At 37.6% G+C, this 17,127-nt stretch overlaps 1 protein-coding gene across 4 annotated transcripts in view; it reads right to left on the bottom strand.

Moving 5' to 3' along the window:
- Positions 1 to 17,127, bottom strand: part of ANKIB1 (ankyrin repeat and IBR domain containing 1) — an 88,596-nt gene that overhangs the window by 47,942 nt on the left and 23,527 nt on the right. For all 4 annotated transcript variants that reach the window (XM_053971382.1, XM_053971540.1, XM_053971460.1 and 1 more), the window contains exon 2: positions 7,301 to 7,569. In XM_053971382.1, the coding sequence (XP_053827357.1) occupies positions 7,301 to 7,488 (188 nt within the window). In that variant the 5' untranslated portion in view covers positions 7,489 to 7,569. The remainder of the gene's footprint in view (positions 1 to 7,300; positions 7,570 to 17,127) is intronic.

The following is a 17,127-nucleotide window of genomic DNA, read 5'->3' as shown; positions in this document are numbered from 1 at the left end:
ATGTACTGCATCAATAGATCTCATTTCACCAATCACTAACAAAGCAGTCTTACTCTGCAATGTGTGATTTCTACCAAGGAAAGTAAAATTAGAACAGTTTCCTCTGGGTGGAAAAAAAGCTAGCAGCAAGAAGAAGCAATAACACAGTCAAGAGTGGCAGCTGTAACTGCAGAGCAAAGGCTGTACTGTGAGCAACAAACTCATAAGCACCATGTATCTTTAAACTACTAAGGTTAAAATAATTGAAGTCAGACAAAAAAAAGTCAGCTTTAAGACCTAAAAACACAGCAGCTGACTTGCTTTTGATCTTTGCTTGTAGGTCAGTCTGTGATTAGGATAAAGTCTACCTTCTGTTTTGAATTTTGTGAGGAAGTCATGAGGAACACCAGGGAAGATACCTTGGGAGGCCACACACATCTGCTCAGTGAGAACTGCTTTTAACTGAGATTTTGAGCTTTAGGGAAAGGAAAACAACTAAGTCAGCCAGATAAAGGTCTGAGTTTTTAAGCCTGCCTTACTGTACTTTAGAAGACTGAGTCCAACTGGGTGGCAGCCTTTGAGGAACAAAGCAAATGCTACTGCTGCTACTTGACATCTGCGGCTGCTCCTAAGCGTCTCCTGTTTTTTTCTGTCTTTGGCAGTTTTCTCCAAGATTTAGTCACAGTAAAAACTTGATCACTTTTAAAGGCTATTTATACATTGTCCATCATCTTGACTTCTTTTTAAACTGACTATGATGAAAATTACCCATATTTTCTACTGCCCAGTCGGATGTTCTGCTACTTCAATTCACTTGGTCCTCCTGCTTCTTTATAAGCATGCCCACAAAGCCCTGTGAGATCATGTTCTTCATTTATTATTCTTCTTCATCTAATCAAGAGCTCCCTTCAGTATTTCATATTCCAATGAATTTGAAAGGTGACCAAGACTTACAACCACACAAAAGAACTAATTTAAAAAGGACATTACAGAACCAATTCAGCAGCTGAGTGCAATGACAACAAAGCAATTGGAGCACCAATGCTCCCACTTGGACAGATCCAAACACTGCACAGATCATTCACCACACACCACCAAAGGAAAACATTTAACACTATACCACAAGCAGTATCTCCCACAAGTAGCATTCATGTCTCATATTGTAAAATCGTCAGAGTGTTCAATTTACAACTTTGCAGGTGCTTACTATTCAATTTTACATATTTAGTATAATGTAGGATGAGATTAATCTTCTCAGCTCTGGTGACCTACAGTGCAGACAACTACAGCTGATCCAATCCTCTTAAGTTCCCTTTGAATCAATGGGAAGAAACAGGCACTGCTGGCATATCCTTAATTTAAAACACTTTATGGTCACCTTCACAATACTGTTGCCTTCAGTAATTATTCTGAGTAGATTTATTATCTATGTCTATATTGACTATAAAGGAGACCTAGTATGAATAATTCCAGTGGAGACAAACTTACTTTTCTGAATTAAATGAATTTAAATAGAAGTATATTTGAAATAGTTATGTGTATAATTGTTGATAATTAAAAACAAACTTGCTTTATGTTGTTCAAAGTGAATGATCTAGACAATGACATTCTAATAAATTATTCAGATGAAGTAGTGTATTATATACTTTAAGTTATTAAACCAGAATGGAATTATTTTGTTATGTGGAATAAAGGGAATATAGTTGGGTGGTTTTCTTTTGTATTAAAATCAGAAGCCAAAACTTTAAAAAACTACTTTTAGGACAGTAGCTTAGGCAACTTTTATGCCTTCACGATTTTTGTTCCAAATAAGCTTTAAAATTGGAAAGCACCAAGCAAATGTAATAATTAAAAGAATTACCATGACAAACAAAAAAAAAAAAAAAAAGGACGGGAAAAAAAGACTCCTCCAGTTGTTTTCTGAAGCACCTACTTGAACACATCCATACATTCAATACAAATTTCCTTACACTGGGATCCTGTAGTTTTGGTTAATAACCCCACATTTTTCGCATTTGCCCTTATTAGAAAAAGATCTGCTATGTACCTTATTATTTTTCTTTTGCTCACATTTATATCAGAATACTGTGAGGAAAGCAATTTAAAAAGGAAGAGTAGACTTACTGTCAAAGCATTTAATAGATATTAAAAAATTTAATAAAGAAAATAAATGAATTTTAGCACCTTTCTGAAGATTTCAGCATGAATCATTTAGGTCTATTTGCAGCTCAAAGTTTAAATATTTACAGAACTTCTGTCTGTCAAAACAGTGAAGTAGCCTCTTTGATTTCCATCTCCAGAAAAACACTATCAAAAATTCAGAGCAGCTTCAACCTTAGCAGAAAACAAGCAACTACAGCACTTCTCTAAAGCCAGATGACCTGCAAAGAACAGGGTTTTCATCAATACTTTTCTTTAACATCTATTTTTGCAGCATAAAAATCCTCTAATACCCTCTAAACTTCAGAGAAATCTTGTTCTGAAAAACACATCTCTCAAAATCCTCCAAAACTAATTTTCAGCATGACTGCAAATGGATGAAAAGCCAACAAAACCTGGCATGGGAAGAGACATTCCTGAATGTGCTGTGACGAATGCAACATTCCCTCTGGGGTCAACAAGTTTTTCTGGCAAATTCACCCTCCATAACATACTGGAAATATCAACATACTTTTTTTGATTGCATTACAATTGCTTGGACCAGTCCTTATTGAAACATCTTCAACAGGCAGAACAGAAGGGGACTGTAGCTGAAATTCCAAGAGATGCATAGCCTAGAGGAAACCACCACTATTTTGATGTTCTGTCATTCTTCTGAAGTGAAATATACTTCCCAAATTATAGCAATGAAACAAGAGATGCTGCCTATGAACAAATCCCAGGCACATTTACCAACCTTTCTCTCTGACTGGCTTAGCTATGCCTTCATTGCCAGAGTTGCCTGACCACTATTACTGAATGGCAGACATCAAGAATGTTAAAAGAAGTGGGTCTGGGTTTGATTTTTTTATCTTTAGTTTCAGCAATCACCTCAATTTCCAGAATCTCTGTAACAAGAAAGTCTTGTTTTTCTTGTTCTAGGAAAAAAATCTTCATATACCTGTCCTGTCTCCCCAGAGCTCCATGTTTCTGTCATCTCCTCCTCCCCCCTCTTCAGGCCACGACCAGCAGCAACTGCTACAACAATCCACTTTTGGCTTGATACTCACAAAGTGCTCAGATATAGCAGTATGAAACACACAATGAGGAAAATCTGTCACTGATCCAAAAAGCTTCCCAGCAAAGCTGCAAAACTGAAAGTCACACCACATATATTGCAAAATGACAGTTTATCTAAGGGTTTTTTTTTTCCTTTCAACGTCAAGCAAGTCCTCGTGATTTCCAGTCACTCCATCTCAACCAGCCTCTGGAAAGTCTGTTCTCTTGTCATAGCTCAGGAGTGCTTCACCAACAGCCAGACTCTATTGAGTAACTTTCCAAATTGATAGCAACTCTTTCAAACTAAGCAGTCAGATGGTCTAAAACATACCTTAGGCAAAAAAAAAAAAAAAAAAAAAAAAGCCTGAGGGCATTGGATTTGCTGGCTTGATCATCTGAAGACTGCCTTTTCTAAAGAAAACATGTTTCCAGTGTGCTTTGTCTGCAGTATTTTTATACACATTCAGGGAGTGAAATTTAAACTATCTTCTTAAATATGAATCTTCTGTCAAGACCTTAATTCATAGGGAAATATGATAAATGTTTGTAGTGGGATGAGACCAGTGTGGATCAAAATTCATATGTGGGTTCTTCCACAGGGTACAGTCCTTCAGAAACACACAGCTGCAGTGTGGGTCCTCCACAGGGTCACAGGTCCTGCCAGAAATCCTCCTTCTAAGTGGGCTGCTCTCCACAGGCTGTGCAGCTCCTGCCAGGAGCCTGATCCTCCATGGGCTCTCCATGGGCTGCAGGCTCCTTCAGGGCACATCCACCTGTTCTGCTGTGGGGTCCTCCAGGGGCTCTGGGTGCATCTCTGCTCTCTGTGGGTGTCCAGGGGCTGTGGAGGACATCCTCCCTCACCACAGCCTGCACCACGGGCTGCAGGGGAATCTCTGCTCCAGTGCCTGGAGCACCTCCTGCCCCTCCTTCTCTGGCCTGGTGTCTCTGCAGGGCTGTCTCCCTCATATTTTTTTCACTCCTCTCTCACAGACACTGTGCAGCATTTTTCATCCTTTCCTAAGTATGCAATCACAGAGGTACCACCAGCATCACCACAATCTCAGCTTTGGCCAGTGGTGGGGCTGGCTGGGAGCTGGCAGACACCAGTTGTGCCTGGTGTGGGGCACACTGATCTCTTCTCACAGATGCCATCCCCGCAGCCCCCTGCTACCAAAATCTTGCCTCAAGAACCCAGTACGATGCCATTCTGTCAACTCCTCCTGACAGGTGCCACAGCTGAGGGCTGAGGGTTATCCTGTGCTAGCCTTGGAGCAGTGGCTCCTCTCTGCTGATGAGCTTACTGGCCTGAGATCAAGTCTTTGAAAATTCTTGTTTGAGCTAATTAGATGTGGTCAACAATTTTTGGTTTTTAAACATTAAATGCTATGTTAAAACAAACTGGTATGTCAGGTAAACATTATTCAGGGCTTCAGACCAAGTTATATATTAATGGAATGTTGACTATGTTTTAGTTTTTATTTCAACATTCCTAGTATACTAAAGTTTCCTATGATACTCATTAAAATGATCAAGAAACAATCCTAGTATTTTAACAAAATCTTGCTGAATCTTGTGAAAAGAAATTAACAGCAAATTTTCACATTTTTACATCTTGATCCTGTTTCTGGGCTGTAAATGTTGGATGAAAAGTGCAGCAGCCAGATGACTCAGATACTTGCTGCATAATAACTGTGAAGCTCAAAATCATTGAGAAATTTTTGTTGGCTTAAGTTTCTGCCAGTAGACTTCATGCTGGATTAAATCAAGTTTGTGCAGGTTGGCAGTTTTGCTTTCTGACCCTTTCACCTCTTCTCCAGTTTCTTGTTTCTTTCCTTCTGAGATGACTGCAGCAGGATGTCCCCAAGTCCTTTTCACTGTGCCTTTGGCCAGTCACACCACCCTCAGCACTGCCAGATAGGATATTTCTAAACATCCCAAAATATCTCTGTCAATGCATTCTGTAATGCAAAAGGTGTACCAACAACTGCATCACACTACTCTATTTTGAGAAAATCTCACACAGTAAACTGTAAACACGTCAGTTCATATCCACCTACAATAATACTATTGCCTATAATGAAAAACTGAATTATATGGTATGCATGCAAGTAAAAGCTAGAGCTTGTAGTTAGTGGTGCTAGAGATTCCTCAATATTTAAAATGTTTTATGAAGAGATAAACATAAAATATTATACTACTATGGACACCTCATAATTGTAAATTTCTCTCAAAATACAAAGAGATTAAAATTAATTTATTTTTAGGTACTGAACTTTATCAGTACATCAAATCGTTCCTTTTAATAATCAGCTCACTTAACCCCTGCCATATCCAGGACTTTCTGCATCGAAAAGAAGCAGCTTAACTCCAAAGCACTTGTGCCCTTTCTGCTACTAATATTGCAAATAGACACACTGTAAGGCTTATATTTATTCAATTCTACACTTTGTTTAGATAAAAAAGCTACATTTATGTGCAGCACATCTTAAAGAGAAGCCCTTAGAAACACATCAGAAAAGTTAATAGCAAAAAAACTTCAGTAAATTACACCTCACAAGTGCTACACTTCTAACAGTCTGGGTTTTCAGAACCAGATTCCAGCAGATAAAGGCACCTACCCTATGTTTAGGGACAAAAAATGTATTCCAAACCCTTGACTCAAACAAGGCAAAAGAATGATTCTTTTGATCATTACTTTGCCATATGTGAAAAAAAAAGTTCTCCTGTAAGACTTAGATGTTGAAGGCCCTATGTAGCTAGTAGCAAAATAGCATTTCTAAATGACTTAAAAAAAAATACAAAGCAGTTATTTGAGATTCCATCATAATGATGCAATATAAATTAACTAATGCACTGCTCAGAAGCCAGTAATTATGACTATTTCTTTTCATATGTGCAATTTCATGCGTCCTTGTTGTCTCAATAAGGCTCTAATTTCTTAAGAGCTATTTTCTTGAGAGAAATAGCCTGAAAATCTCAGAGGAAAAAAATAATATGGAAAGTGTGAGTAAAAACTGGACATTATCTTAAATTTATTTCAGTTAACTCTTTTTAATAGGTCAAGAATAAGGAATAGGGGTAAAAATAAATGAAAAGTTTCAGTGATGAAATGAAAACATCAGATTAAAAATAGAAATACAGAATACATAAGGAAGAAGAGAAAGATATTTACCAAAATTGATGTAAATGAGAAATTATATAATAAAAATCTGGTTAGATGAATCTAAAACACTGAGGGAAAATTGATGGTGAGGGCCAGAAAGCTAGTAAAGTTACAGCACACGAGGTACAAAACAAACCTTATGAATACTACAGGCCCATTTAGACATAAACACAAAAATGAAAAGAATATTATCAGTAACACAGTTTAGCATTTATTTCTGTTCTGTTTCCTAATATGAAGAAGAGGATATTTATGAAATCCTCTCTAATAGTGCTTACTGAAGAAGAGTTTAGCAATGTCTGCCTGGCACTACCTTCACAAAATACTAGATGAGAACAGCTTGTGTTTGCAATGTCTGGACATGGGTAAGATGTTAATCTTTAATTGATCTTAGAGCACTGACAAAAATACGAAAGAAGGGAAATAGCTAATATTAGGGATTGCTGTCCATATTGACTGCAGCAACAATAAATGTACTTATTATCAAGATATTAATGTTAACTGTTACTATGCAACTCAAAAAATAAAAGCTGCCTGAATAACACAAGAATAAATATATATTGTTCCATCTAGAAGTAGTTACAATCAGTGTAATATCCACAAAGCTTTGCAAACAGATTATTAAAGACAGGAAAACACATCAAGAATGGTGGAACGGTCACTATTTCCAAAGAACCATTGTATAGGAGTCTTCAGGAAGCAAGCTAAAACTGCCCAAGATTAATGTTACAAGAAAGGAACAGATACTGAAATAAAATTAAAGACTGTTTATCAGCCAGGGATTATAGACTGATTTGCATGTTTTCTACCACTACTCAAACTTGTTACAAATTCTGTCTGTGCAACACACACATGTGCACACCTATGCACACTCACATCAGGTGATTATAAGCTGGCTGCCACTCTTGCATTTGCTAGGTCAGTTTTTCACACCCAAGCCAAATTTCAAATGCTGCTTACCCCAGGATACGATTCATTCCATGCCTAGCAGCATAATGCAGCGGAGTATTGTGCTGGTACGTTTCTCCATAAGAAGTATTTGGGTCAAGAGTTTCTTTTAGTTGAGGGTTGCTCTCATAGATTTGGCAGGCCAAGTTTTCATCTCCATTTATAAGAGCTTTGCGGAATTTGGTGGTTGTATTTCCCATGTTGCTATCCTAGCTATCAATGGCACTTCTTCCTTTCCCCTTCATCCACTTGTTGTACGGTTCTGTAACATGCTTCACAGCCTAAAAAAGACAAACAACATTCCAGTTATTCTGTAAAATACTTTTTTATAGATGAAAAGAAAAAATGCAGAGCTATAGCAATGTAAATAGGCAGGTGAAGAAGAAGTACATAGGGCGTATAAACTCTCTTCATGAATTGCTGAAATCTTTCTAGGTAAATGCACACAAATTCCCAATTCTTCACAGATAATTTCCCTGATAAATTGTGGATCTCCCTCCCTCTGCAAATATCTTCACTACCTACACTCTTTAAACCTAGGGAAAAGGTTTAAAATGGCTAATGTCGACCTGTATTAGAAGACTGGCATGAACACTGAATTTCCATGAACAAGAAATGAATTAAAAATTAGATGTTACTTCAAAAACGGAATAGATCTAAAGCAAAATTCTTACACAAGGAAGAAAAATTCTTCAAAAATATGTAATAAAGCAGACATCAGTTTAATTTTTCATGAAAGAAAATCATATTAAAATATGCTTGAAGCACAGGAGCTTGTATAGGTGGGTGTACACAGCACCCTTCTGTGCCAGTAAGATGAATGCCCATGAACACAGGAATTACCATGGCCCCATCTTAACAGCTCTGCTAAGCAGACTCTTTTAAACACCTAGACCCTTACACATAGATCTACAACATCTGGCATTTGTAATGGCACAAACCAACTGCACCTACAGTACTTCCAAGTACTTTCCAGCTGCTGTGCTCCCCAGCCTCTCACCTTTACCTGATGGAGGCACCCAGCAGATTAAGCTCCAAAAAGACAGGGCAGACAGAGCATCTCTGCTCACGACACGGGGCAGCAGGAGCTTATCTGGATGTGCAGCTGGAGAGAGCACATGTTGGTTTATGTCAGGGCACAGACAGGGCAGTCAGCACCGGCTGCGGCTGGTAGCACAGTGAACCTTCTAGGAGGTCCCTTTTGTGCATGAGTCATCCCATCCACACTGCTCCATGCCAGACCTTTCACCCCACAAATCACACACAGGGATCCAAATATGCCAGGCACAGCAGGTTAGGGGACTGAGACTATGTTGTGCACATAAAATTAGACAGGGCAGGAGCTGCCCAGTACCTTGTATTCAACTTGTTGGGACTCTTTCAAAGCTACCATTTCTATGTTGGATTTCCAACACAGTTAATGGTGCCCCTCCAGCCTTGTAGACAGACAAAACAGAGGAATGCAAGGGGTCTAGAGCTGCAGAGAATCCAAGGGAATCAGGATGTAGATAAAATCCACACTAAAAGCAGTTGAGGAAGCCTGGTGAACAGCTGAAGTGACACACCGTTGTTTCCCCAGAGATGTTGTCACCAGTTGCAACATCAGCTAATCTCATCAGTGTGGTCAGGTCTGTTCAAGAAGGAGAGAGGTGGTCTTGGTGACCTTCATTTTAATCCTTTTTCCTACAAAATTGTGGTAAAACCCTTATTTTGAGCAGTTATGAGGTAGCAATGACACTGCTGTATCAGCTGCCTCCACATACTCAACACATTGTCTGAGACCAGAGTTACCTAAAGAAGAACCAAGTAGGCACTCATCCAAACACAAATGGACATCCTTCATGTATCTAGGTATATCCACAAAACAAAACCTAGATTATTCAATCACACTACAGATTCTGTAGCATTTTGTATCCTTCTCTCATTGATATATTTTAAAATACAAACATACAGATACTATGCAGATACTTATATTCTTCAAGAAAATCACTGCATGTTCACATTACTACGTCACAACTCTCAGTGCCATAAATTAATGTGTTTTCAGATGCAAAACTAGTTGCATTACTCTACATACTGGGCAGTTTCAGGCTTTAGTCTATGAACCCTTTAGTCTATGAAGAAAAGTTCTACACTTTTTTCAGTCAGCCAGCAGTTCATATTACATTCAACAGGCAGGATCTCAAAAATAGCGTGAAAGAATAATTTTCACTTAAACTTAACAAGATTAGTTTGTGGTATTATATTATCTGTCAATCCCTATCTACCACCAGTAGCTCTCAAGACTATAAACTAAATTAATGAGAACAAATGCCTAAAAGATATCAGAATTGTCATGGAAATCAATAATGAAGACCCCACTAATGCCTACAACACTAAGAAAAGCACAAATCATTTGAAATTAGAATGTAACAGCACCAATTTCCATGCATTTATTTCTGGAAATTAGCACATAGATAACTTGCATCAGCTGCAGAACATGCTGCTTCTTGCCCAAACTGGAACATTAAACAAACCTGGGTAGGGATGAATGAGAGCACTGAGAGTGGAAGGAGATAAGATGGTGCCCCCAGGCACCTGAGAGAAATCTGGGACAGGGTGGTTCTGTTGAGATGTTGAAGATGAGATCTGAATGGATGTAGGCAGGGGTATGGAAATGCATGGGAGAAGTGAGGGTCTCTGTGGGGTGAGCTAAAAAGCTTAAGTAATTTTTGTGCAGAAAAGGCAAAAATCATTAATTCTTTTGTACACCAAATAAACTTTATTTACTTTTGATGCAGTATGGATATACTAGAATGTTGTACTGTCATCAGTGACTATTAATATAAAAGATGTAGGCACATTGCTTGAACTATTATGTACATTATCATATAATCCAGAAATTTTAGGAATACGCAGATTGCACCATGTAAGTCACTGAAAAAAGCAGTGACATCTGCTTTCTTTAAAAAAGCTGATAGCCTATGTGTCCAATAAAGGGCTAAATACGACACAGACATGATACCGAAAAGTGAATGAAATAAATAGAGTAAAAAAACTTGTTTGTGTAAAAGGACCAGACTCCAAAGGAAATGAATCTCAGTCAAAGGGAGAATTTTAAAAAGGATTATGAGACAGAGCTATGATATGGCTTTGAAAAGACACAAGTGAACTCTAACACAAAACCAAGAATGAATGCAGAGGTATTGAAAATTTAGCAAAGGCTAATGTAAATATAGCCATCACATTATCAAAACAAATGAAAGATGATAGAATGGGGATAGTCAATGAAGGCCCTTCAGGTGATGGCAAACAGCTTATATTTGATGTGATAGCAAGAAACTGATCTCTGGAATAATGGAAGGAGAGAAGTGACAGAGTCAAAATTAACCCAGAAAACAATTCTCTACTTAAAACACATGATATGATAAACTATATTAATGTCTGTCACCTTCATACAGTATCCACAAAGTTTTTCATTCTTAACACTACAGCAGGCATTAGCCTTTTATGCTTTGGAAATTTGGTGGGCCACACGGTAGTATTTTTTGTTTTCTGAATTCCAATTAAACAGGTCAGCAGAAACACAGAAAGACAAGGGAGAAGCTGTCTCTGTACCCTGGCTGTAACAGTTGGCTCCCAGCATGTTTGGAAGTCCAGAGGAAAGAAAGATGTGACAGCTGCTGCCTCTCAAGCTGCTGTAGTTGATTAGTGCCCTTCTCTAAAATATTCAAGATCTGCCCATTTACAGTCATCAGTTCATCTTTCAGCAAACAGCCCCACTGCATCTGCCACCAAAGCAGCCTCTGCCTCAACTGAAGGAGAAAAAGGACAAAATGTCAGCTGATGCAACAAAATTCCGACCTGAGAATGGAGGAAAGGGGCCCAGTTTGATGCCTTTTAGTGTAGTTATCTTTCATGAAGAGCTTCCAGCCTGTTACATTCTCAGAGAACAGAAAGTTAACGAGCAAAGATGGAGCCAGACATTCACGGGAAGGAAACCTAGTTCACTCCTTCAGCCTATCATTTTGTGTTTTTAGGGGTGAAGGGCATATAATACATACATTTCCTCTGACACAGGTGGCAGGGAAGTGGTCTGGAAGGTTATCAGCCAGTCAGTCTCAGAGACCTGGAGAGATGAACTCAGGTGTTGCAGTTTCAGCAGCTCCTGGGCTCACATGAGTAGTGTGCAGTATCAGTGTCACTGGTCTTGCTTCCCTCTTTGTATAAACCCAGCATTTAAAATCCTTAGGCTATTTTTTAGTGTCCACATCACAATGGAAAAAAAATACCACACAGACATGACAATTTTCTAGTATTTTATCTAAATAAAATGAGACTTTAATAGAATTTTACAGGGCAAATACAAGATTATTGTTTTGGTAGGGAGATCTAGTCACTGAATTGTCAAGCTCTGTGCTAACAAAGACTGTATCATGGCCTTTAGCATAACCTTATATCATTTATCATAAGCACAATCATCATTTTACACCAAAGAACTCTGGAAAAACTAAATATAATGTTTGCAAAATATATCCCATATTATTTCTGAATTCCAAACATTAACTATCTAGTTCTAATTTTGAAAGTATATTTATTACTGGCCAAATAGAAGAGCCAGCCTTACAAAACCCAAAAACCACCCTGAAGTTTAAGGAAAGATTCTTCTAAACTCCATCAAGGCCATCACAATTCTCTGCCTTAGCAACAAACAGTAATTTCTATGGCTTATTAGCAACACTTTGGTATCACAGCTCTATAAAAATTTAACAAAGAGACAGCCAGTCCCACAGGAGCTTGACAATTGAGTACAAGATGATAAAAGTGTGGATAAAGAAAGACATGAGTAGAGCAAGGAAGCAATGAGATTCTGAGAGCAGTTGCACCAGCTGCCCAATTACTATTGATTTTATCGTGGGCATCATCATAGAAGTGAGTCTGAAGAAGAACGGCAATGATGTAGGATTTTACAAGGAGTTCCTCCTTTCTAGGTGCTTGCTAGAAATTTGTAAAAAATAGTAAAATATTGTACAAGGGGGATCAGGTAAATATTTTGGAGACATCATACATCTAACACTCATTTAGGAACCACATATTGAACACAAAAGTCTTCCATGAGACGGCATATCTTTCTCAATTTACATGTTAATTGCTTTAATACTAAACCAGAATTTCTTACTGAATGTAGGACTAGGATGTGTTGATACAGCAGCTGTTCTAAACCTTGGGGAATGAAAAACAAAAAGGAATACAGAATGTACTGCATCACACTGCTTAGAAAATCTATCAACACCAGTAAAAAAATACTCAAGTTTAACAATGAGAAGAAAATGCTATATATTTCTTGCATCAAAAAAACCTACTGTTTATATAATAAGCAAAGATCAGGATTGAAGCTAATAATCATGTGCAACTTTTTCTTTTCAATGTAGCACTTCATCATTACACAGTTTAACCTTAAGAAGTTTAAGTACAATTTGCAGATTAAAAACATTAAAAACTACTTCTTAAGTAGGTTGTCATGTAAACTATAAGAACATTCTTGTGGAAAAGCTAAGTGAGCCAAGGTCAAAGAAGACTACATAGCTCCTCATACTTAAATCTTAATATTATTAAAATAAAATACATTACATAAAATTAGTGCACATTATACTGTTTCTAAACCCTTCAAAAGACAAGTGATAACAAATTAGTTATACAAAAAGGATAAAAAGTTATCAAAAATACTTGTTTTTACCTGGCTTTTGATGAAAGTATGAAATTCTTTGAAATTATATTCTAAAAGCATCTGCTGTTTCAAGCACAGTTAGCTCAAAAGGTAGCTGTTTTATTTGCTTGGATACTGCAGTTAAACAGCTCATTTTTAAAAACTGAGTTTCTAAAATGTTTACTGCAGAGTCTGTCCTATATTATAAATCATATTTTTTTGCAGAAGGGAACCACAAACAACTTCATGGTTTAGGAAAAAGCCTTGTGACCTGCATGCTTAGGATGAGTGCCACATTATGATGTTGGTAATTTTAATCCTCACTTCTGGGACAAACTAACACAAATAAAGCAAGTCAAAAGTTATGTTCAAGAACTCTCAGAATATCAGGCTGTCTCCCAGAAACAGCAGAAAAAGCCCTGGTTAGTTCTCTTCATCTTCTCTTATTCTCTTCCCTCAACACAAAGTAAAAAAATAAAAAAAAAAAAAAAAAAAAAAAAAAAAAAAAAAAAAAAAAAAAAAATCTCACTTTACCAAGAAGAGAAAATTAAGAATGAAGCATTCAAATGTGCATGTCTGTTTTACATATGGATGGCACAGATGCCTGTAATTAAAATGCAGCAGAAAAAGTTAGGCTAAATCTAATTTCTACATGTTTATAGTCAAGATTTATGATTTGTCAAATTTTAATTAATTACAAATTGTTCTCTCTGAATACCTGTATCTGGGGGAACTTTTCTGCAAAGTCTGAAGTAACAAATGCACTTGTAAAGCTTGAGAATTGGTTATAGAAAAGAGTGGTGGTGTTTAGGGGGTATTTTACACACTGAAATATGCTAAGGTTTGTGCCAAAAGTTCTAAGTCATCAACAGGAAATAATGAAAGCGTCTCTGCCACTTTAAACCTCTGTGAATAGGACTTAACATTATCAAACTCTTGTTACATTTTACACATCAAAATGCAGAACAAAAAAAAAAATAATTGCTATGCCAACATCTCACCCTTCATACAATGATCACCAATATAACATTCTCTGTGCTTTAAATACCAAGGTTGAAAAGTGGCAAAAATGTTGAGAGTTGACTTGAATAAAACATAGTGTGGGCTAGTGAGGGAATTAATTATTTCCTCATTTATATGCTTGTGGGATAGAGAGTCTAGCAACTTAGGTTACAATCTCATTATGCTGGCATATGTACCCACAAGTTGAAGGTTACAGTTATTGCTCAGTTTAGTAATTTGAGACTTTGGCTTACTGATTTAGCCATAAAAACTTTCATCCAGGTGGAGTATTTTCTTTCAGACCTGATTCTTTCACAACTGTAGTTTGTGGAGTAAAAAGGATTTTAAGAATGGCTTTGGTTTTCTTTGCCCTGTTGCATTTAAAGGGATGCAACTGGGCCAGCTGCAGCATAGACTAGAAGCAGTTTAAGAAAAAACTCTGCTTAGATGTAGCTAAAGTAATAGCTACATTAATTTTACTTGTGTTGTCTACAATACTTGCATGCATCATTTTAATGAAATGTGATAAATCCACTGTGGGGTAGGTACATACACACATGGCCGGAGAGACAAGATACTGTGCAGCCAGATCAAAGGTACATTGGTACAGCTGGATAATGACTGCATTCCTGCAGGTAGTCAGGGGAAAAAATCCAGCAGCACAAGTTAAAAGGAGCAATCTGTTGTGGCGTATATTTTTTTTTCCCTTTAGTGAACAGCAATTCAGTAGGATGGAACAAAGGAATCATCATTCTATAGTTATGCTCAGAAACATCCATTGGTCTCACCTGTAATTGTGAATCCATTTCAAAATTCATTCCAGGGCCTCATGTCTGTAGAATTTTTTTTTTTTTTAATAACAACAAAACCCTCAAAGTTCTGTGAAATTCAGAGAAGACTTTGGAGTTGTTCCCAATGCAACTGTCTGTCAAGGCCTTAATAATCTTAGTAATTTAATTTGTTGTACTTTAGTCAGTGATATAAGAGAAATCAGAGAATCATAGAACATCTTGAGTTGGAAGGGACCCACAAGGATCATGGGGGTCCACCTCCCAACCCTGCACAGGACAACCTCAGGAATCACACCATGTACCTGAGAGTGTTGTTCACAAGTTTCTTAAACTCTGTCAGGCTTGGTGCCATGATCACTTCCCTGGGGAGTGTGTTCCAGGTGAACATTTTCTTCTTAATGGTATTTTTAGGTTCCAGGCATAAATTACAGCAGAATGTTTTTAGGGCTAGCTCTTCAATCTTCAGGTTATGTAGACTACTCAAATCTAAAATCTAAAAGATCTGTACCTAGTCTACCAACACTAGCACCATAAGACATTCTCTATCTAGACCAGAAGGGGAAGAAGTACAAAAAGATATGTTTGATGTTTTGTTAGATTAAGTCAAGCTACAGACAGACATAGTTCTGGCATTTTAATCCTAAGCACACTGTTTTAGTATAAAAAGCCCACTACAGACTCTTACACTGACTAAAGTAACAGTACACTTTAGGTACAGTGCATAAAACATTGTCAGTTTATTAAGGATCTATAAAAGTGACTTCTGTTACAGGCCAATGCTGATAGCATCACCTTTTCATCACAAAGAAGTGAACAAGTGTCACCCAGCACCTGTGTAAAGCAGCAGCAGCAGCAGCTGGACACTGAGCATCAATGATAAACTAAAGCTTATGAACCAGAGACTGGCATGTGAACACACTTCAGTCACTGTGTGGCCTCTCTGGTTCCTCCCTACCCTCACACACATATCTTGCCCAGAGGATGGGAGCCTCTCTGCAAAAAACATCCAAGCACACTTTGCTTAGCTGTGAGATGACCTAAACTGAGCTGGGTCGCTGCTTAAGACAAATGTGTGTTCTCTCTGAAATCAGATTCAATATTGAAAAAAACACACAGAAACCACCATCATGATTCACAAGGCAATAGTTCAGAAAGCAAGGGACAGATGGGACTCACAGACTGATGCTGTATGGGGCAGAAAGTCTGAAGAAATTTGTGTATTTCTGTCAGATTGATCCACCTAGACAAAGTGAGAGTAAAGACAACCAGTACTGGTACAGAGCACTGCTAGAACATGAAAGGAGGAATGAAGATGGCAACATAAAGAACTATAGAAAACCTCATGGGGAGCTTGACTGACCAATCTCTGTAGGGTACAATGTGCCTGGACCCTGGCCTTGACTGGGTCCAGGATGTATTTTTCAAGTACATTTGCTCACCTTTGCACAAGTGAACAAGTTTGAAATTGCATGAGGACCCAAAAGCAGCCTTCTGGAGAACCTCTGGTAGAATCTGGCCAGCCAAAAGCTTTAATGCCAACTTCATTTTCAGTGGTGTTAAACTGACAGAATTGAAAACAAAACTTACTGTCTGCCAAGGCACATCCACAGAAAGTGAAACTAAACAGGATGGCAACACAGGGATGCTCACGAGGACACTCCACAGTAAAATCTGAAAATCCCTTATACATTTAGAAACCTTAACATCTTCCTGAAGCAGAAATTTCTCAGTTTGAGGAAGCTTTTTCATAGGCAAGAGTATCAGTTTGTAGGGTCATACTCTTCCTGGATCTTCTAAATGTGAAAGAGGCGTAGATGGTAAATCTTCAAATGTAAGGACAGCTACACAAGGTTAGGCATCTGCAATAAGACTGCACACAACAAGCATCATTCCTTCCTAAAAGCATACAGTCTCATTTGGAAATAATGAATATCTAAAGTTAATACATTTCAACATAAAACCTGCTGGTTTTATAATCAGCAATGTATTTCAAATAAAATAAAAAGTTGAAGAAACAAATAAATCTAGCATTTTCAATGTCCAATCTCACAAAATATGCTGTATTTGAGAATGTCAGAGGAAAACAACAATCACAGTATACTACCACTGACTCTTGGTTCATAAGAATACTACTGAGAGGACCACTACTCTATCTGTAGACTGGTGATAGTTCCACAGTTTGCATGTTCTGAATAAAGTAACCAATACTTACTGTATTTTCTCTATTATCACCCAAATAACTTAAAGCACTGAAAAGAACACTGCACACCATTTCAAGGAATATGCAATTTTGTCAGAGTTCCCTACTTACACTTAAGCAAGCTACACTTTGAAGACTAGACTAAATCTCTATTTAGTGC

This window comes from Vidua macroura, chromosome 1 (genome assembly GCF_024509145.1).
Source record: "Vidua macroura isolate BioBank_ID:100142 chromosome 1, ASM2450914v1, whole genome shotgun sequence".
Classification (NCBI taxonomy): Eukaryota; Metazoa; Chordata; class Aves; order Passeriformes; family Viduidae; genus Vidua; species Vidua macroura.
The sequence above is the reverse complement of the archived record's forward strand: the minus strand, read 5'-3'. Positions and strand labels throughout refer to the sequence as shown.